General features: G+C 41.5%; 1 protein-coding gene across 1 annotated transcript in view; it reads left to right on the top strand.

Moving 5' to 3' along the window:
• The window catches only part of LOC126175565 (armadillo repeat-containing protein 8-like), a 117,582-nt gene that overhangs the window by 4,787 nt on the left and 89,771 nt on the right, over nt 1-23,024 (top strand). Inside the window, exons 3-7 of the mRNA XM_049922421.1 lie at nt 1,496-1,710; nt 6,592-6,782; nt 10,080-10,240; nt 19,808-19,970; nt 22,166-22,399. Coding sequence (XP_049778378.1) covers nt 1,496-1,710; nt 6,592-6,782; nt 10,080-10,240; nt 19,808-19,970; nt 22,166-22,399 — 964 coding nt within the window. The remainder of the gene's footprint in view (nt 1-1,495; nt 1,711-6,591; nt 6,783-10,079; nt 10,241-19,807; nt 19,971-22,165; nt 22,400-23,024) is intronic.

Raw genomic sequence — 23,024 nt, 5'->3', positions numbered from 1 at the left:
CAATCTCAGCATGCCCATCCAGGTTGGAGGCATTGTTGCTGCCAGGAATGTCAGCTGACATTGTGAGAAGTACAATTAGGTAAAGAACACAATCACCTCTGATTCACATAGCTGGCAATGTGGACAACAGACATTCATTTCTGACATGTTAAAGCTGACAGCTGTTCCATATCTTTGAGGTCTTTGTGATATTATCTTTCAACAAAAGAATGCACGTTGCCTGGGCCGTCCTGAACTACCTCAGTATGGAGGGTGTTTGACTGTTGTCCTGGCAGCACACCCTCCAGATCTCTCACCATCTGATTTTGGGCTGCTGGGAGACTGGAACATTATTGCTTACTACCACTACGATTTATGAACTCAGGCCAAAAGTTGAAACAGCTTGGAATGACATAACCGTATCTGTCTTCAATCTCTGCACGCCCAGAGCATTGTTGCTGCCAGGAATGTCAGCTCTGTGTTCTAAATTTTTCATGTCCTATCCCCCAAATCACTTATAGATTGAATCACATATTCTTCCTGCTTTACTGTATATACATGATAAACAAAATTCTGTTGTTTGCTATCCTTCCTAGTGTTGTAATCTTAATGTCCAGCAGTGTATATTATGAAAGCTAACTTCTTGGAGGTCAGTGATTATATCATGATCTTCAGTTAATTCTTAATGACTGATGATCATCATCACATCATTAGATATGTGGCAGTTAATTTTCTTACACCGACACAGAAATTTAGACCTGAAACTTCACGCCAGATCAGAACTGTTGGCTGGACCAGGGGTTGAACGTGAAACCTGTGCCTTTTGTGGTTTGTGGTTCTTGCTTGGATGACTCAGTCAATTCTGCACTGATTCAACAGAAAGACAAAGGTTCCAGGTTTGAGTTGTGGTTTAGAACACTGTTTTGATCTGTTAGAAAGTTTTAAATCAGTGCTCACTCCACTGCAGAAAGAAAAATACATATGCTGTGCACATACACAATTATGTGTTTATTTTTGTGGTGGGTTGCTTGGAGCAGAGGAATTGGCAGAAGCCATTTCTTGTTGACTTACCTTTGGTTAGTACCAACCTTAGTGAAGAATACTTTTTGTAGTAGTGTTATTAGTGATATTCTGTAATTTGTATCAGTAAGATTTCATCTTTGATTATACAGAACATTCCATGTCATTTTTGCCATTTTTGTCATTGCAGAACAGAGATACATATCTGTTTCTTTTATAAGCTGTTTTCTATGCATCCATACAAGAGTAATGTGACTGATACAAGAGTAATGTGACTGTGAAGTGGGGATGAAGCAGATGCATTCGCAGCACCCCCATGAGAAGTGACAAGTTATTGTGTGTGCACTGTTGACATTCTGCTTTTTTGTAATGTATATTTTAGTTATGTAATTTATATGTAAGCCTGTTTCTCTTTTCTGTGAATTGTTACAGCATGCCCTTTATGGTTGTTTAAATTGCAATTCTTGTTTCTATCTAAGCTCATTTATTTATTTAGATGTCTTAAGAATTCTGTAATTGGAAGCAACAAGCAGAAAGGAAATGTAATATCCCAAGGTGTGGTGCCACGTCTGCTGCAGCTACTGGCTGATGCAGCTATACCAGTACAGATAAAAATTGAAGCAACTATAACTTTGGGTTCATTAGCAAAGGGAACTGAAGATCATATTAAGGCTCTTATTGATCTTGAAGTGGTCCCAGCTCTCATAAATGGTAAGTGTCACTACAAAGCAATCTGAAATTTGAAGGTACAAATGTGGGGTGTGCCGTAAGTCAGTTATCACTCGTAATCCTCGTACTTGGTTTTGTCTAGTGTAGTGGTAGTCAGTTGTCAAATGGACTAGTGTGTAATAGCCATAAGTCACTTGACACTAGTAATTTGAGATTATGATCTTTGTTGTTGTGTGAGAAACAATGAATAGAAAGTTAACTACAGAGCAGCATTTTTTTTCATAATTACAGTGATGTTTGTGATTTGCTTGTTGGACTTCTTCCAAACATCCATCCTCCATCTTGACAAGGTGTAAGATTTGAAGACTACATTTGTAGTGGAGCTTCTTTGTTCAGATAGGCCAAAGTCTGTTACTGCAGAAAACTGTCTTCTACTGCAGAAAACAATCTTAATGTTGTTGCACAAGGTTTCATGTAATCACTGACTAAAAGTTAAAGCAAAACGTGCAAGGCGTATGGAATAGTGAGAGCAAGCCTACAAAGGATTCAGAGAATGCTGAAAGTGAGACCATATAGGCCTACTTTACATAAAGTCCTAAATGAATATGATTGGACAGGCATACAGAATTCTGCAAGTTGTACGCAATCTGACAAGAAGGTGATCCCAAGTTCTAGAAAAGTGATTTTGTGTATGAGGGTTGGAACTTTAATAGTGGTAACTATTGATTTAGAGCTCGTACAAAGTAGATAAGTGTCTCAAAGTTTTATTGACCTTCAAAGTAGTCAGCAGCATTGTGTATAACCTCTTGCCAGCGATGTGGAAGTCGTAGGATACTCTTAGCAGTGCCAGTTGTGTTGGCAGTTCGAGCGGCGCGGTCTGTTGCCCAACGAATTTGTAGCAGTTCTGAAGCGAATGCCGTGAAGTGTTTCCTTCAGTTTAGAAATTGAGTTGAACAACTTACAAGGGCTTAAGTCAGGGGAGTGCAGTAGGTGATATAGCACTTAGCAACCCCATCAGTCATACAAATTAGTAACAGCTTGCACTGTATGTGATTGAGCATTGTCCTGCAAAATGATGGTTAGGTCCTGCAGAAAGTGTCATCACTTCTGTATCTAAGCTGGTTGTAGGTTGTGTTCCAAAAATGAACAGCATAGAGACAGAAGTGACGACACTTTCTGCAGGACCTGACCATCATTTTGCAGGACAATGCTCAATCACATACAGTGCAAGCTGTTACTAATTTGTATGACTGATGCGGGTGCTACATGCTATACCACCTACTCCACTTCCCTGACTTAAGCCCTCATAAGTTCAACTCGATTTCTAAACTGAAGGAAATACTTCAAAGCATTCACTTCAGAACGGCTACAAATTCGTCCGGCAATAGACTGCACTGCTTGAACTGTCAACACAACTGACACTGCAAAGAGTTTCCTATGACTTCCATACCACTGGCAATGGGTTATACACAATGCTGGTGACTACTTTCAAGGTCAGTAAAACTCTGAAACACGTACCTGTTTTGTATGAGCTGTAAATAAATAGTTGCACTATTTAAGTTCCAACCCTCGTATATGACTGAAGTGGCAAGTGAAAAGTTGTGCCAAGGCCAGGAATCAAACCCGGGTCTGTTACTTACTTGGCAGGTGCATTTGCCACAAGGCCACCTTGGCACACCAGTTCACACAACTGCATGGATTACCCTGGCATGTCTCCCTCCTTGATCCAAATTCTTACTGCTGCCCCAGTCTACTTTAAATTCCACTTTACACACAAACAGAATTGCTAAGGCTCTCCATGTTCTGGAATACCACCTCCAGCATCAAACATACAGATGAAATGACACAATTTCAGAGAGTTTACTAGTCTCATAAAAATATGATTTTGTGTATATAGACTGAGGTGGTGAGTGAAAATTTGTACCAAGGCCAGGAACTGAACCTAGATCTCTTACTTACTGAGGTGCTATTCCAGAACATGGAGAGCCTCAGTCATTCTGTTCATGTGTAAGGGGAGATTTAAAGTTGACTGATGCGGCAGTGAGAATTTGGATCGAAGAGGTAGGCAAGCCAGGGTAATCCATGCAGTTGTATGAACAGCTGTGCCAAGGTGGTTTGATGGTTAACACACATACCTCATAAGTAGAAGACCCGTTTTCAATTCCTGGCTTGGTGCAAATTTTCACTTGCTGCTTCAGTCTATATACATAAAATCATATCTGTATGAGACCAGTCAAGTTTCTGAAATTGTGTCATTCCATTTGTATATTTTACAAAAGCATTATTTAGAGTGATGAAGCAATGGTTAGTGTGAATGGTAGAGTGAGCGGACACAGCTGTGTCTGCTGGGATTTGCAGATCCACATGTGGTGATGGGGACAGACTTAAACTCACATGGTGTGAGTGTATTAGCAACCATTTTCAGCAGTGGGTGAATCAGACTTTTTTTTAATAGTATTGTCAGTTCTGTAAATTATGTACATATGCTTCAAGAACTATTGCTAGAACTGGAAAATAGTCCAATTTTTGAACATCTGGAGCTGGTTAAGGAAAGGATATTATGGCAACAAAAAGGAGTGTATCTGCATCATAGAGTTTTTGTGAGAGACTCTAAATTAAAACTTTGATGAAAGGATTGGCAGATGGGGTGTTGTTGAGGGTATGAGAGTGTGGTGCAAAGTAATGCCTCCAAATCTTTTATTCTGTTCTTAGTATCAGTGAAGGTGTTACATATGATGCATATTACTCAGTTGACTTTCCCACTTCACAGACGTAAGCTGCAACCCTCTGCCTCTAGAGGGCTCCAAATTGTAGCATGGCCATAATGAGAAGTTCATCCACACCTGGAGCACCCTCTCCTTGAGCATGGCAGCACCAGACCACACATGAGCGGTGCGACATCCACAACAATCCAATGCCTTGGGCTCACTGTTGTCACTCATCCTCCGTACAGTCCTGACTTGGCTCCATTCAATCGTCCAAAACTTAAAGAACATCTTCAAAGACTTCACTTTGTTTGTGATGAGGTGGTGCATGCGGAGGTGAGGTTGTGGCTCCATCAACAAAGTCAAACATTTTACAGTGATGGTAGCAACAAACAAGTCTTTGACTGTTGAGAAATAAAAAAAATTCTTAGGCATTACTTTTCAGCACTCCCTCATATTTACAGTATCAAAAGTTATGTCAGAAACATTTCCGATATGAGAGGTAAGTGCATGTTCTGCCATGATCAATTGAAATTAAGATGGATCTACCTGCCATGTCAGTCTACAACTGAAAAGACTCACTTCATCACGGTAATCAAGAAAATCAAGATTTACATTTACTGGTACAGTTTCTCCCCCTTCCCCCTCCCTTTCCCCTCTTACCTGATCTCCACAGCAGAGCCATTTATTTTCACTTCAAATGTTACTGTGAATATTTGTATTTTTCCTTGTCCTTTTGTGAGAGAAAACATATTTTTACTTTTAGATTTGCACTAAAACATTGCATTAAAGCAATTTGTGCCTACTATATCAAACAAAAACACCTTAAACTTGCAGTGAGAAATGATTCTCAGCTGTAGTGTAGAGAACAGATGTGGAAATATGTGAAGTACAAACAAAATTTTGTATATATTTATTGAGTCCTTATTGATGGCTACTTCATTTACACTATTAGTTTTGCTCCCCTCCCACCTCAGCTGTTTTCTGCGTAAAGGGGAGTGAAATGAAAACCTGAAATACTTTTTTAAATTGAGCAAAAGTGGAACACAAGTGTGTCATTTTTTGACGTATATTGTCTCCCTGTTGTTCAACACACATCCTCCTGCACATACAAAGTGCATAGATTCCAGCTACTTGTACACTGCTTGTTGTGCCTTTACAGTCGTGATTCTCACATACCTTACTGTCAGGCATCAATCGCTATGGGGGTAAGAACAAACTACATATCAAAAGGCTGGAGGTGAAAAATAAGTGTGGCCTGCAACACATGGATTCCCAGACTTTATACACCCAGTATTTGAGAACGAGAGTACTTGGCAACTTGTACCAAATTTTACATACAATTTGCAGTCTTTACAGAATCTTTTTCTCACTGACAATTCCTACAAAATGATAAAAGGAAAGAAGTTTGTTACTTACTACTTTTCTGCTGTTCATGCAGTAAAAATTCCGTATGAGTCACGACATTATAATTTATTACTTCTTTACTACAAACTGTATTTGTGACGTATTTTGCAGACAGTATACACTTATGGCATTGCATGTAACTACAAAATTGTATCATTGTGTGATACATAGTTCAGGAGATGTGATGTCATAAACAATAAGATGCATGAAAAACTGCCACATCTTGCATGACATTTAAATTTGTTACTTCTTTGCCACTAACTCTGTTCACAATAATTTATTTTTGCGGACAGTATTCACATGTCACTGAATGTTCCTACAATATTACATCATCATACGACACACAGTTAAAAAAATATTATGTCATAAAATTGGAGACATGTGAAAAACAGCCACATTGTGCATGATGATTAAATTTATTACTTTGTTAGTACTAACTCCATTCCATTCACAAAACATTTTACAGACAGTAACTACATATGTCACTGAATGTCTCTACTAAATTATAGCTTCATTTGACACATAATTCAAGAGATATGATGTTATAAACATTAAGTACAAGTGCAGACACTTCGTGATATGGGTGTGGACGCATAGCTATAAATCAGCACCTGGGCAATGTTGGTTTCTCTCTGTGTGTGGGACGGGGATGAGAGAGAGAGAGAGAGAGAGAGAGAGAGAGAGAGATTGCGATTGCCGGCATGTATGTGCATCTGGGATTTTTATCACCAAAAAATCGAATTTTAATCAAAAATATGTTTTTTTTTTTTTTAATTGCTATTTGAAAATGTGTGTCTGTGTAATTCTCCAGGTCTGGTGAGTGAAAGTACAAAGTTAGTTGAAGTAAGTCTCTGCTGCCTGCGGACAATATTCCAGTCTCCATGTGCACCGGTGGGGCTAATATGTCAAGATGAGGGTCTTCCATTACATTTGTTAAACCTTACACATCAGTCGGTTTCCAACCAAGTGTGTGTTACTACAATACTTTCCGCAGCATGCAAGGTAAATTATTCATCCCACACCTGTGTATATTTACTCTTATAGGTAATACAGGCTGTCTTTTTCTGTGTGCAAATTGTCTTTCATTCAAGAGTAGAGAGTGGTTCATTGTAATGCCCGGTATTTTTTGGTCTATTTAAAATCAGCGATTAGTTTCTTCAGAATAAAACATAATGGAATGAGTATAATCACAAAAGCTGATGAAAACCACCACAAGACTAACAAACACTTAAACTATTGCACTTCCAGAAAGTAGGTTCAATTTTCTTGACTAATGGTGAAGAAACTGATTATAGAGAACACAGAGAATTGAGATGAAAGGAGGATGCAGGTAATTCAAAGCCCAATCAAGATAAATTTATTATTTAGGAGACTTGAAAGAACTCTGGACAGAGGGTTGGGTGACTGATTTGTCGAAACCTTCTGTAGCATAGTCACTACTATAAAATAAAACAGTATTATTGCAGCAGTAAAGCAAAGATAAATTATCTACAGATTATTAAATAATAATGGTGTTGATAACAACAACAATAATAATAAATGTGATAAATGAACATTTAAACAATAAATCAAGAATTGAGCAATCCCAGTTGCAGCTGTGCGTATTAAAAAAAAAATTTAGTGAATAGGATAATAATGGTTATGAGATGATGCTCTAAATAGCAGAATACCATTGTGACAGCAAAGAAGAAAAATTTAATTGGGAGAATAAATGGTGAGAGACAAAGCAGTGTTGGATGTTGAGAAACAGGAAGCTACATGGTTTATGTTTGATAAGTTTATGTGTATTTCTCATCAGTCTGCAATCCTTACCAGGTTGGAGTAATAGGAGGGAGGGAGGGAGGGAGGGAGAGAGAGAGAGAGAGAGAGAGAGAGAGAGAGAGAGAGAGAGAAAAAGATTCAATAAAGAGTGATTCATTTTGTGACAGGATCATTTTGTAAGTGCAAGACCATTATGGAGCTGCTCAACAAATTCCAACAGCAGAGCTACTAGATAGGCATTCTTCTTTATGGAGAGGTTTGCTGTTCGAATTTTGAGGACAAGCATTCTAGAAGGAACTGAGGAATGAATTATTTTCCTCCAACCTACATTTGTAGAATGATTACCACTGAGAGAGTTAGAGAACTTAGGACTTGTACTAAAGCTTATAGGCCGCTGTTCTTCCCTTGTACCTTTCACAAATGGTACAGATAAGAGGGGGAAGTGATAGTGCTATCAGAAATAATCTCCACTTCAAACTGCAAGGCAGCTTGCAAAGTGTAGAGTAGGTGTATGCCAGAAAAGGAATGGAGTGGACAATGAATATGTCCAGACAGTCTGAAAGAACAGAACAGCTAAATGTGGGAAATATTGCAAGAGTATTTAGGATTATGAAAGACATATATGAAGGTACAGTGAGTGAGATATGATAAATGACAGCACAGACCAGAATGTAAAGAATGGGGGTAAGAATAGAATGTTTTTAAAAGCGTTTACTGCATATTCTAGATGGCTGGAAGAAAATGCTATACATAAGAAAACTTTGATTTCCTGGCAGATTAAAACAGTGTGCCAGACAGGACTCAAACCTGGGACCTGGGGTAAGTAAAGCTGAGAGGGACAGGTCATGAGTCATGCTCAGGTGGCTCAGTTGGTAGAGCACTTGCCCAGGGAAAGGCAAAGGTCCCAGGTTCAAATCTCCATCTACTACATAGTTTTAATCTGCTAGGAAGTTTCATATCAGTGCACACTTCACTGCAGAGTGAAAAATTCATTCTGGCAATACATAATGCTCCTACTTCTGAGTGTTGCAGGAACTCATGTTAGGAAGATCATATAAAATAAATGATAAACCATTGGGACTCACTGCAATGTTGTGGGAAGTTTACCCTTGACCCCCTCACCTTGGGTCATTTCAGGAAATAAATTTAGTGATGAAAACGAGCATTCTCTGCCATGGGGTACTATGAATGCATAGTTTTTGTGTGCCTATTCAGGCAAAAGTAAATTTTTTTGAGATTTATTCGGTTCATAGGAATCCACATTATACATTTTAGAGCTGATGAAATAAATGAATGCTTTCTGAGATGTTTCTCCATGGTATAAATTCCTGCAGTTAAAAAATAGGAACAGATTGCATCTGAAAGCATGACAGCAGAGTTAGTGGTGCAATCTTAATTTCTCACTGACACAATTTTCTTATTTCGGTTTCTACATATTCTTTTCTCAATCTAGATTTTAAGACTCAAGAAAATGTTATGAGACGAGGAGAAGATGGGGGAGAATTGGAAAGAAGGTAAACAATAATGGGAGAAATAAACAAAATAGTTGCTAGAAAAGTCACTAGCATGTATTTGTTGTGAACTAGGTACCCTGCTGAATCAAGTTACACTGTACGTGAAATTTTCACATCCAGAATTCTGAGGACTGGTTCTGTAGTGAAGGAGCTGCCAACAACACAGACATGTTGCCAGCAACATAAAGTGCTAGGGTATCGTGTGTTAATAGTGTCACTCTCTTTAAATCCGTTATTCTCAGTGGTATCTCTATGCTTATCATACCAAAACAGAAATCTGTACAGTTGATATCTATATTCAGTATATGACATGAGTTTCCTCAAAGGTTTCTGCTGTTGATGAAATATGTGGAGCTAGATTAGGTAGTAGCACAAGAAAGTATATAGAACAAATTTAACAGTAGTAGTAGTCAGAAAGATCTTATGACAAGTAAATGGGGATGGGGTACACATTCAGACAAATATGATACAAGGGTGTCATGAAAGTTACTTTATGTGATGTTTGAAAAATTGTCAACACATTGTGTAGACTACATTTTGTGACTTGAGTATAGGAAATCATTTTTTTGGCAGAGAAGTTCAGTACTGTAGTCCAGAAAAGTATAGTATTATGTGACAAAGTGCACACATTTGTTGTATGGTTATCATCATTATTTCTTTTGCTGAACTTCCTGTCTTGTTGCATGTAGTAGTAGTAGTAGTAGTAGTAGTATGGTATTCTGCCTTACGGCAAGTCTTGTCATGGATTAAGCCTCTTCCACTTTTGTCTGTCCATTGCTAGTCTTTTCATTTCTGAATATTTGCCTCCTTTGATATTGTCCAGCATTTGATATCTTCTTTTTCCTCTTCCCCTTTTTCCCTCCACCATTCCATTGCATGTATGGAACTATATTTTAACCAAATTATTTACTAATTTTTGAACTCTTGTAAATGGCTAGTGATGGTAACTATTATGCTAATTGTGTTCGTATTTTAAACTAATGTGATCTTGTGCAAAGTTAATAGCGACTTATTTGTTTTATAGACAGTGGAAAACCAAACACTACTATGTAACCAAGGAGCAATTCCTATTTTAGCATCACTGCTGTGTTCTCCACATTACAAAGTGCAGATGCCAAGCCTTAGCTGTTTGGCCAACATGTGTTTCAAAAATCAGAAAGTTTCTGCTATTGTAGCAACAGCAAGGTAATTTTTGTTACAGCTAAGGATTATTATTATTGCTCTTGTTGTTGTTGTTGTTGTTGTTGTTGTTGTTGTTGTTACTATTATTACTGATTTTACTCATAGATGTTATTTTCTCAACTACTGGAGAATACATCTCAGAATAAAATTCCATCGTAAGTCACACATTTAGGAAATGTATTTCATTTTACCACTTTCAACACATTAATCTGTCATCTTCAGAAGCTGAACATTGTTGTAGCAGATGTCAGTATTTTCTTTGCAGAAGCATAATGCCATGACAAGTCAAAAAATTCATTTATTTTATGTGTTTGCTATAAACTCTTATTGATAATTTATAGTGAGTGAATCATGTTTATGTACACAGTCAAGAATTATGTACTGCATATAAATGTGATTGATTCACTGTAAGACTGTGATGCTTCTGTGATGAAGATACTGACATCTGCTAAATCAATATTAAGCTTCTGAAGAGAGACAGTCAGATCTGTTGAAGCCAATGAAACAAATAAATTTCCTGATTGTGCAACTGATGACGGTTTTATTCTGAAATAATAATAAGTATTTATATATATACCAAATGAAAGCGCTGGCATATATATATATATTTCCACATGGGAAAAATATATCTAAAAACAAAGATGATGAGACTTACCAGACAAAAGCGCTGGCAGGTTGATAGACACACAAACATACAAACAAAATTCAAGCATTTGCAACCAACGGTTGCTTCATCAGGAAATAGGGAAGGAGAGGGAAAGACGAAAGGATGTGGGTTTTAAGGGAGAGGGTAAGGAGTCATTCCAATCCCGGGAGCGGAAAGACTTACCTTAGGGGGAAAAAAGGACAGGTATACACTCACGCACACACACATATCCATCCGCACATACACGGACACAAGCAGACATTTGTAAAGGCAAAGAGTTTGGGCAGAGATGTCAGTCGAGGCGGAAGTACAGAGGCAAAGATGTTGTTGTAAGACGGTTGAGGTATGAGCGGCGGCAAATTGAAATTAGTGGAGATTGAGGCCTGGCGGATAATGAGAAGAGAGGATATACTGAAGGGCAAGTTCCTATCTCCGGAGTTCTGACAGGTTGGTGTTAGTGGGAAGTATCCAGATAACCCGGACGGTGTAACACTGTGCCAAGATGTGCTGGCCGTGTACCAAGGCATGTTTAGCCACAGGGTGATCCTCATTACCAACAAACACTGTCTGCCTGTGTCCATTCATGCAAATGGACAGTTTGTTGCTTGTCGTTCCCATATAGAAAGCTTCACAGTGTAGGCAGGTCAGTTGGTAAATCACGTGGGTGCTTTCACACGTGGCTCTGTCTTTGATCGTGTACACCTTCCGGGTTACAGGACTGGAGTAGGTGGTGGTGGGAGGGTGCATGGGACAGGTTTTACACTGGGGGTGGTTACAAGGGTAGGAGCCAGAGGGTAGGGAAGGTGGTTTGGGGATTTCATAGGGATGAACTAAGAGGTTACATAGGTTAGGTGGACAGCGGAAAGACACTCTTGGTGGAGTGGGGAGGATTTCATGAAGGATGGATCTCATTTCAGGGCAGGATTTGAGGAAGTCGTATCCCTGCTGGAGAGCCACATTCAGAGTTTGATCCAGTCCCGGTAAGTATCCTGTCACAAGTGGGGCACTTTTGGGGTTCTTCTGTGGGAGGTTCTGGGTTTGAGGAGATGAGAAAGTGGCTCTGGTTATTTGCTTCTGTACAAGGTCGGCAGGGTAATTGCGGGATGCGAAAGCTGTTTTCAGGTTGTTGGTGTAATGGTACAGGGATTCCGGACTGGAGCAGATTCGTTTGCCAGGAAGACCTAGGCTGTAGGGAAGGGACCGTTTGATGTGGAATGGGTGACAGCTGTCATAATGGAGGTACTGTTGCTTGTTGGTGGGTTTGATGTGGACGGACGTGTGAAGCTGGCCATTGGACAGGTGGAGGTCAACGTCAAGGAAAGTGGCATGGGATTTGGAGTAGGACCAGGTGAATATGATGGAACCAAAGGAGTTGTGGTTGGAGAGGAAATTCTGGAGTTCTTCTTCACTGTGAGTCCAGATCATGAAGATGTCATCAATAAATCTGTACCAAACTTCGGGTTGGCAGGCCTGGGTAACCAAGAAGGCTTCCTCTAAGCGACCCATGAATAGGTTGGCGTACGAGGGGCCATCCTGGTACCCATGGCTGTTCCCTTTAATTGTTGGTGTGTCTGGCCTTCGAAAGTGAAGAAGTTGTGGGTCAGGATGAAGCTGGCTAAGGTAATGAGGAAAGAGGTTTTAGGTAGGGTGGCAGGTGGGCGTGAAAGGAAGTGCTCCATCGCAGCGAGGCCCTGGACGTGCGGAATATTTGTGTATAAGGAAGTGGCATCAATGGTTACTAGGATGGTTTCCGGGGGTAACAGACTGGGTAAGGATTCCAGGTGTTCGAGAAAGTGGTTGGTGTCTTTGATGAAGGATGGGAGACTGCATGTAATGGGTTGAAGGTGTTGATCTGTGTAAGCAGAGATATGTTCTGTGGGGGCTTGGTAACCAGCTACTATGGGATGGCCGGGATGATTGGGTTTGTGAATTTTAGGAAGAAGGTAGGGGTGTGGGGTGTTGGTGGGGTCAGGAGGTTGATGGAGTCAGGTGAAAGGTTTTTTGGGGGCCTAAGGTTCTGAGGATTCCTTGAAGCTCTGTCTGGACATCAGGAATGGGATTACCTTGGCAAACTTTGTATGTAGTGTTGTCTGAAAGCTGACGCAGTCCCTCAGCCACATACTCCTGACGATCAAGTACCACGGTCGTGGAACCCTTGTCTGCCGGAAGAATGACGATGGATCGGTCAGCCTTCAGATCACGGATAGCCTGGGCTTCAGCAGTGGTGATGTTGGGAGTAGGATTAAGGTTTTTTTAAGAAGGACTGAGAGGCAAGGCTGGAAGTCAGAAATTCCTGGAAGGTTTGGAGAGGGTGATTTTGAGGAAGAGGAGGTGGGTCCCGCTGTGACGGAGGACGGAACTGTTCCAGGCAGGGTTCAATTTGGATAGTGTCTTGGGGACTTGGATCATTAGGAGTAGGATTAGGATCATTTTTCTTCGTGGCAAAGTGATATTTCCAGCAGAGAGTACGGGTGTAGGACAGTAAATCTTTGACAAGGGCTGTTTGGTTGAATCTGGGAGTGGGGCTGAAGGTGAGGCCTTTGGATAGGACAGAGGTTTCGGATTGGGAGAGAGGTTTGGAGGAAAGGTTAACTACTGAATTGGGGTGTTGTGGTTCCAGATTGTGTTGATTGGAATTTTGAGGTTTTGGAGGGAGTGGAGCTGGAAGTGGGAGATTGAGTAGATGGGAGAGACTGGGTCTGTGTGCAATGAGAGGAGGTTGAGGTTTGCTGGAAAGGTTGTGAAGGGTGAGTGAGTTGCCTTTCCGGAGGTGGGAAACCAGGAGATTGGATAGTTTTTTAAGGTGGAGGGTGGCATGCTGTTCTAATTTGTGGTTGGCCTGTAGGAGGATGCTCTGAACAGCCGGTGTGGATGTGGGAGAGGAAAGATTGAGGACTTTTATTAAGGATAGGAGTTGACGGGTGTGTTCATTGGCTGAGTTGATGTGTAGGTGAAGGATTAGGTGGGTGAGGGCAATGGATTGTTCAGTTTGGAACTGGTATAGGGACTGATGGAAAGAAGGGTTGCAGCCAGAGATGGGAACTTTAAGTGTGAGGCCTTTGGGGGTAATGCCAAATGTCAGACAAGCCTGAGAAAATAAAATATGGGAGTGTAATCTGGCTAGGGCGAAGGCATGTTTGCGGAGGGAATGTAAATAAAACTTAATGGGGTCGTTGTGGGGTTGTTGTGAGGGTGACATGGTATTAGAAGGTTGAAAGTGTAACATGAGGCTAAAATGAAAATAAAAATATATGGGGAGAGATAAAGGTGAGCTAGAAGGCAACTGGAGATCTGGTGTGAAAAAAGGCGAAAAAGTGTTGGTTAGAGCTGGGCTATGTTGATCCTGTGGTGAACTTGTGTAGGTAGACAACGATGTGTATAAAGGTTAGGTGGTTGTGTTGCCGCCAAAACACGTTAAAGGGTGGAGAAATTCGGGAAAATTTCGAAAAAACTACGTGTAAATGTATTAAAAGGAGTGGTTTTGTGATGGCAGATTATGAAAATGAGGCTAACAATTGTCTGACGAAGAAATGATGACGTTAAAACCTGTGGGAAGCGGCTAAAAATGATCAGTGATGCGAGAAAACCGGAAATGGAAATAAAGCAAAAGTTATTAGAACTAGCCGAAATGGTTGTTTAATAGGTGAAAGAAACTGTTTGTGAACTAGAAACGGTGGATTTTATAGCAGTGGTAGTGTTGAAAGCGGAAAAAAAAATTTTTTGGTTATGGTTTGGAAGTGGGTTACGTATTGTTACGTATTATGTATTATTGAGTATATATCGGCGGGATAAAATTGTATAGTAGATTACGGTAAAAAGGAGAAGGTGAATACCAAGTGAAACTACTGGCAAAAACAGAAAGTGAAAATAAGACGACAGAAAAGATTTCGAAATGCAACAGTGACAATAACAAACGTAATTGTTGGGTTCAAATTAATGATATGAATATAATAGAGGTAAACATTCCACGTGGGAAAAATATATCTAAAAACAAAGATGATGAGACTTACCAAACAAAAGCGCTGGCAGGTCGATAGACACACAAACATACACACAAAATTCAAGCTTTCACAACAAACAGTTGCTTCATACACTCGCGCGCGCGCGCGCGCACACACACACACACACACACACACACACACACACACACACACACACACATATCTATCCGCACATACACAGACACAAGCAGACATTTGTAATGGCAAAGAGTTTGGGAAAGGTTGTGAAGGGTGAGTGAGTTGCCTTTCCCTCTCCAATCTCCCAATATATATATACAGGGTGAGTCACCTAATGTTACCGCTGGATATATTTCATAAACCACATCAAATACTGATGAACCGATTCCACAGACCGAACGTGAGGAGAGGGGCTAGTGTAATTGGTTAATACAAACCATAAAAAAATGCACGGAAGTATGTTTTTTAACACAAACCTACATTTTTTTAAATGGAACCCCATTAGTTTTGTTAGCACATCTGAACATATAAACAAATATGTAATCAGTGCCGTTTGTTGCATTGTAAAATGTTAATTACCTCCAGAGATATTGTAACCTAAATTTGACGCTTGAGTACCACTCCTCCGCTGTTCGATCATGTGTATCGGAGAGCACCGAATTATGTAGGGATCCAAAGGGAATGGTGATGGACCTTAGGTACAGGAGAGACTGGAACAGCACATTACGTCCACATGTTAACACCTACTTATTGATCTTTTTCACTGACGCACATGTACATTACCATGAGGGGTGAGGTACGCGTGCACACGTGGTTTCCGTTTTCAATTACGGAGTGGAATAGAGTGTGTCCCGACATGTCAGGGCAATAGATGTTCAATGTGGTGGCCATCATTTGCTGCACACAATTGCAATCTCTGGCGTAATGAATGTCGTAAACGCCGCAGTACATCTGGTGTAATGTCGACGCAGGCTGCCACAATACATTGTTTCATATCCTCTGGGGTTGTAGGCACATCACGGTACACATTCTCCTTTAACGTACCCCACAGAAAGAAGGTGTAAGATTAGGAGAACAGGCTGGCCAATTTATGCGTCCTCCATGTCCTATGAAACGCCCGTTGAACGTGTACCTCACCCCTCATGGTGATGTACAAGTGCGTCAGTGAAAAAGACCATTAAAAAGGTGTTAGCATGTGGACGTAATGTGCTGTTCCAGTCTCTTCTGTACCTAAGGTCCATCACCGTTCCCTTTGGATCCCTACGTAATTCAGTTCTCTCCGATACACACGATCAAACAGTGGAGGAGTGGTACTCAAGCGTCAACTTTAGGTTACAATATCTCTGGATGTAATTAACATTTTACAATGCAACAAACGGCACTGATTACGTATTTGTTTATATGTTCAGATGTGCTAACAAAACTAATGGGGTTCCATTTAAAAAAACGTAGGTTTGTGTTAAAAAACATACTTCCGTGCATTTTTTTATGGTTTGTATTAACCAATTACACTAGCTCCTCTCCTCACGTTCGGTCTGTGGAATCAATTCGTCAGTATTTGATGTGGTTTACGAAATATATCCAGCAGTAATGTTAGGTGACTCACCCTGTATAATTGGTGCTTCTTGCCCAGTGCATGTTCTGTGATTTTCCTTGTGGTCAATGGCACAAATGTCGATCTATGAACATTTCATTTATGTAACATTTGCGAATCCTGTACTCCTTATTTTTGCCAATATTATCTGCAGACACTATGGTAAATGTAATTGTATTTAACACCGACTCTCCACCATCCCCACCCCTTTACCTCCTGGATCCCAACTCATCACTGTTGATGTCACCTCCCTATATACCAACTTCCCTCATGCCCATGGTTTTACCGCTGTTGAACACCACTTTCTCCGACGTCCTTCAGACTCCGAACCCACTACTTCATTACTCATACACCTAACTCATTTTATCCTGACCCACAACTACTTCTCATTTGAAGGGAAGGTATATAAACAAATCTGTGGCACAGCCATGGGCACCTGCATGGCATCCTCCTATGCCAACCTTTCTATGCCCCATCTAGAGCAGACCTTCCTAGCCTCCAAAAACGCCAAACTCCTTGTCTGTTTCAGATTCATTGATGCTTTCTTCATGATCTGGATTCAGGGTCAAGACACACTATCTTTGTTCCTACACAATCTCAACACCTTCTCTCCCATCCACTTCACGTGGTCCTCCTGATGACTCCATCCACACCTCTGTCCACATTAAACCCACCAACCACCAACAGTACCAGATTTTGACAGCTGTCATGCCTTTCACACCAAAAAATCCCTCCCGTATTGCCTGGCTATCCAGGGACGGCGTATCTGCAGTCGCAAAAACTCTCTTGCTCAGTATGCTGAGGGTCTCACCAAGGCCTTCACTAACAGGCACTATCCCCCAGATCTAGTCCACAAACAGATCTCGCGTGCCATTTGTTCTCACACCCCAATCATCCCACCACGCTCAAGAGCCAGCCACAAAGGGGTGTCCCATTCATTACCCAGTACTACCCTTGACTGGAACAACTGAACCATATCCTTCACCATGGCTTGGATTACCTATCACTGTGTCTTTAAATGAGGGACATTCTACCTGAGATATTTCCCACCCCTCCTCAAGTGGTGTTCTGTTGCCCACCCAGCCTCCACAACATCCTAGTCCATCCCTATGCCACTCCAAATTTCAACCCTTTGCCACAAGAATCATACCCCTGTGGAAGACCCAGGTACAAAACTTGTCCAATCCACCCACCCAGCTCTTCCTATTCCAGTCCTGTCACAGGTTTATCATACCCCATCAGCACTCGGGCCACCTGTGAAAGAAGCCATGTCATTTACCAGCTTTGCTGCAATCATTGCACAGCTTTTTATGTTGATGTGACTACCAACCAGCTGTCCATCAGGCTGAATGGCCACCGCCAAACTGTGCCCAAGAGCAAAGTGGATCACCATGTGGCACAGTATGCAGCTGAACATCACACACTTTATTTAAATGGCTGCTTCATTACTCAAGTGAACTGGATCCTTCCCTCCACCACCAGCTTTTCTGAACTGTGCAGAAGGGAGTTACCCTTAAAACACATTCTCTGTGCCTGTAATTATCCTGGCCTCAACTTACGGTATCATACTGTCCCCACACACTCCCCACACACTCCCCTCAACAGTTTCAACCCCCTCTATCCTGTCATTCCATCTCCTACTCTGTGAATTTGCAGCCCTCTACCAGCGCATCTGCTCGTCTTTACCCATTCTTCTTCTTCCTTCTCTCTCTCTCTCTCTCTCTCTCTCTCTCTCTCTCTCTCAAGTGTCACAGCCATCTTGAAGACATGCTGTGATGGCGCTACTCACGGGAACAGGTTGAACTAATTTTCAAACCAAGTGGGAAGGATGTATCTACACACTGTAAAACTTTCACACATGCAGAATGAAAACTGTATTTTTACAAAAATAGTGTGCATTTCTTTTGGAGTGACCCTCGTACATTACTGTGAATGGTTCAGCTGTTAGTAGCCATTTTTTTTATGTTCATACTCCCTTTATAATCATTTGTGGCCCATTTTGATAATTGTTAGTGAGGTGACAGGTCTTCATCTGAGTGTATCATAATTTCAGCATCAAGAGGCAGTTTAGTTTCTGACAGTGATAAAATGAATATGCAAGTTGTAGTACATTATGACAGATGTTTGAAGTGGTGACCCTTAACATAATGGAATTTAGTAGTATGAGGGTACCCTTTGGAGCCACACCACTTCTGGGCACACCACTGGTGTCTGCCCCTATAGGTGTATGTGGGTTATTCAGCACCATGTATGTTGGCAATGGGTGTACCAGCAGTGGAGTTGTACGGTGTTGGTGTCCTAGGCACCAATTTGTCAAATGTGGTTGAAGAAGTACAATGGGTGTTTGAGTAGGCACCGGAACACCTGCTCCATGTTCAGTATTCACTAGTATCTAATGTTGTATTGAAGCTTCTGTGTGGATGGTATAGTACTTATCCTTAAACGTATATGTAAACAATTCTCTTAATGATGGTAATGGGCATACTCTGTTTGCAGAAAAGTGCTGTGGAAGTAGTATGTTAATGTACTTGGCAGAAATTTAGTGAATAAAGTGAGATAAATCCTGCCAACATGAGTGTAATGGCTTCTGTAGTTATTGCCTAAGAATGTTTGGTAACGTGGACTTCACTGTGTCTGATCGAGCGAGGTGGCGCAGTGGTTAGACACTGGACTCGCATTCAGGAGGACGACGGTTCAATCCCACGTCCGGCCATCCTGATTTAGGTTTTCCGTGATTTCCCTAAATCGCTTCAGGCAAATGCCGGGATGGTTCCTTTCAAAGGGCACAGCCAACTTCTTTCCCCGTCCTTCCCTAACCCGATGAGACTGATGACCTCGCTGTCTGGTCTCCTTCCCCAAAACCAACCAACTTCACTGTGTCTAGGTCAGGCCAACTGAGACCTTTGCAATTGCGATTTCAGTCTAGATTCTTTGGCAGTACTACCTCCACAAGGTCACACTCAGCTGCTGCTTGGTTTTGTTACAGATGGCTAGTGGCTACAGGTGTTACATTTTGGGTATTTGTCTCCTTCAGTGGGCTAATGTTTGATGGTTAGTTTCTGATGCAGCACATGTGGCTGTTAGTGAGTCACTCCTGGCAATTACCAGCAGTCTGATTGACTGCTTACAGACAAAAAGACTACTTTTGACTATGACTTGTTTAGCTACAGGGTATTGCTTAGGACAATCTTCAACCAATAGAATATGACAAAAGAGAAGAAAAGAATTTTGATCTACAGTTTTTGTCTGCATGTTTTTGTTTTAGCAGCTTTACATGTAATTGAAGGTAAGATATTTGTGATGTGTGAATGACATTGTGGATTATCAGCTTTTGTCTTATGCATTTGTGTTTTTTGATCTTATTTCAACAGTTATGGTGGCAAATCAGTGCCAGACATCTTGGTGTCATTAATGGCAAGAGACAAGCCGAGTGAGATGCAAATGGCAGCTGCTAGATGTATAACATATATGCACAGAGCTGGTGCAATTAGTGCAGAAGACCCCAAGATACTATACAAAACACTTCCATGTTTGGTAAGACAACACTTAGCTATGTTTATTATTATTTGTGTTGTGTCCCATATCTTCTGTTGTAATAAAAATTGTTTCATTAATACACATGTTTGTACATTAAACTGACATAGATTTGTGTTTGTGATGCAGAAACAGGGCCTATCTTGATTTGCTCATTGTTTCAGGCATTATTTTTTTTTACCATCGTGGCACAATATAAGGCATGTCACCTGCGTTTAGGAAGTAATACTCTCTTAGGACAAAGGAAAATGATGCACAATGAAGGAGTTATCCAAATGGAATGGAAATCAATAAATGTGACAAACAAATGATTACAATTTCAGAAAATAGGATGATATATTCAAGAGAAAGAGTTTCACTAATGGAGCAAATCAATAATGTGTTGACCCATCTCTGTCACTTGTGTGAACAGTTATTCAGCTTGGCATTGATTGCTAGAGTTGTTGGATGTTCTCCTGGGGGATATTGTGCCAAATTCTGTGCAATTCGTGACATAGATTGCCAAAATCCAAAGTGGACCAGCACGTTATTGACTTGCTCAATTTGTGAAGGTCTTTGTCTTGAATAAATGAACCAGTTTTCTGAAATTTTAATCATTTGTTTGTCTGTCCATGTACATCACATCTACCAATTTGCTTCCCATTTGGATAATGCTGTTATTGCACGTTTTCTTCTTCTTCTTCCCTCCCTCCCTCCCTCCCTCCCTCCCTCCCTACCTCCCCCTCTCCCCCTTCTCTCTCCCTTCATTCCCCTCCCCCTCCTCCATCCCTCCCCCTCCTCCATCCCTCTCCCCCTCCTCCATCCCTCTCCCCCTCCCCTCCCTCTCCCCCTCCTCCATCCCCTCCCCCTCCCCTCCCCTCCCTCTCTCATCCATCCCCTCCCCTCCCTCTCTCCGCGTATCTCTCCCCCTCCCTCCCCATCTCCCTCCCCCTCCCCATCTCCATCTCCCTCCCCCCATCTCCCTCCCTCTTCCCCCTCTCCATCTCCCTCCCCCCATATCCCACCCTCTTCCCCCTCTCCCTCTTCCGCCTCTCCTTCCCTCCCCTCTTCCCCCTCTCCTTCCCTCCCCTCTCCCTATTCCCCCTCCCCCTCCCCTCTCCCTATTCCCCCTATCCTTCCCTCCCCTCTCCCCCTCTCCTTCCCTCCCCTCTCGCCCTCTCCTTCCCTCCCCTCTCCCCCTCTCCTTCCCTCCCCTCTCCTTCCCACCCCTCTCCCTCTTCCCCCTCTCCCTCTTCCTCCTCTCCCTCTCACCCCCTCTCCCTCTCACCCACTCTTCTTCCATCCCCTCTCCTTCCCTCCCCTCTCCTTCCCTCCCCTCTCCCTCTCTCCTTCCCTCCCCTCTCCCTCCCCCCCCTCCCTCCCCCCTCCCTCCCCTCTCTCCCTTTCCCTCTCTCTCCCTCTCCCCCTCCCCCTCCCTCTCACTCTCCCCCCCCCCAAGAGTGTATATCCATGTGAGGCTGGATAGGGCAGGAGTTGGATAATGGGCAGACAAGTAGGAACAAAAGTTTAGCTGGCAAAGGAGGGAGAGAGAGAGAGTTTGTGTTCGTATGTGTGCTTGAGGCAACCACTAACCAGATCCAGATTAAGTAGCTTGTTACACTTCCTAGTCTTGAAATCAAAGAATCCAGTCAGCAATCAAGATCTTGACTGATGATGAGATAATGCTCCCCAGTCTGTAGCCTGTAAACAAGAATATGAATCTAGGCAGTTTTTTATGGTGTGAGATTAGAATGACATTGAAACATCTCATTATTTTCACGATGACTTATATTGTTGGTGTTTTATGTGAGTCCTTTCATGCTTTTTTCCATTTCATTTTAATTTTTGTTTCTTTATCTTCCCGCAATTGTTGGTTACGAAAGTCATTGAAATGTATTTCTGTTTCTGCTAGCTCTCATTCCAAATGATTTTTAGTTCTACCACCATCAAACTACTATTTTCGTGCACTAACCTTGCTGCAGTCTGGTATTTAGTCTTGTAATCTTTGTTTTATATCTTTGCCATCTTATTTTTCTTTCTTAAGAGTTTTCTGTACCACCGAAGAATAGACCGATTTATTCAAGAGGGGAAAAAAATCAGTGAATCATATTTATTACTTTCTTATGGCCATTGAAGATACCTCCATTGTCTGTATAAAAAAATAAATGTGTTTTAATTCTGAAAATAGATGTGCTATGACTTGCATTCTGTCCTAGGTGAGGTTGTGTAAGAAAGATCGTCCAAACACAGAACGTGTGCTGGCAGCTGAGACATTGGCATACTTAACAGAGGTGGACACAGAATTACAGAGATTGGCCTCAATCTCAAATCATCTTGTTTCAACACTGGCTGAGTTGTTACGCTATCAGCCAGACACCAATGGCCTCAGCCCATCACGCACTGAACAAGAGATGCGTGTAGCTCAGGACATGAAACATGCAGCATTCAGGGTACGTTTAGAAAGGTTTTGTATTAGAAATTCAGCAAGTTTAATTGTTTTTCATCAGTAGCACAACTGAAAATCGATATGTATGCCACTATTGTAGATGCAGAATTCCAATCAATTCTTTTCTCTCAAGTGTGTTAAAGCATATAAAACTGTACATATATAATCCATTTATTTACTCATTTAACCCTCTTAGTGCCAAATACGATCTGATCGTGATCCAGATTTTCGGCGAAAAATGCCAGTAACGATCTGATCGTGATGCCTTTCTCATTCATTTTTTCCGCGCTTGAAGGCAAAGTTGTTAGTATTTCCTAGCGAATGAGAAAGGCATCATGATCAGATCGTTACTGGCATTTTTTGCCGAAAATCTGGATCACGATCAGATCGTATTTGGCACTAAAAGGGTTAATCTCTAAACCTGTGATTAACATACAGTCTAAGAACACAGTTTTATGAATTTATGGCAAATGAACAGAGAATAATGGGAATGTGTTACTACAGCACAATGTCACCAGTGAATAGAAGCGAAACACTTTAAGTCTCTGTATGTCCATTTTTTTAGCGATGGTCACGGGACTCGGCTGTTCGATTGATGATCTCAAATTAAATTCCTTTCAGCTATCAAT

This window comes from Schistocerca cancellata, chromosome 3 (assembly GCF_023864275.1).
Source record: "Schistocerca cancellata isolate TAMUIC-IGC-003103 chromosome 3, iqSchCanc2.1, whole genome shotgun sequence".
In the NCBI taxonomy this organism is placed as follows: domain Eukaryota; kingdom Metazoa; phylum Arthropoda; class Insecta; order Orthoptera; family Acrididae; genus Schistocerca; species Schistocerca cancellata.
This window is presented reverse-complemented; position numbering and strand designations above follow the sequence as displayed.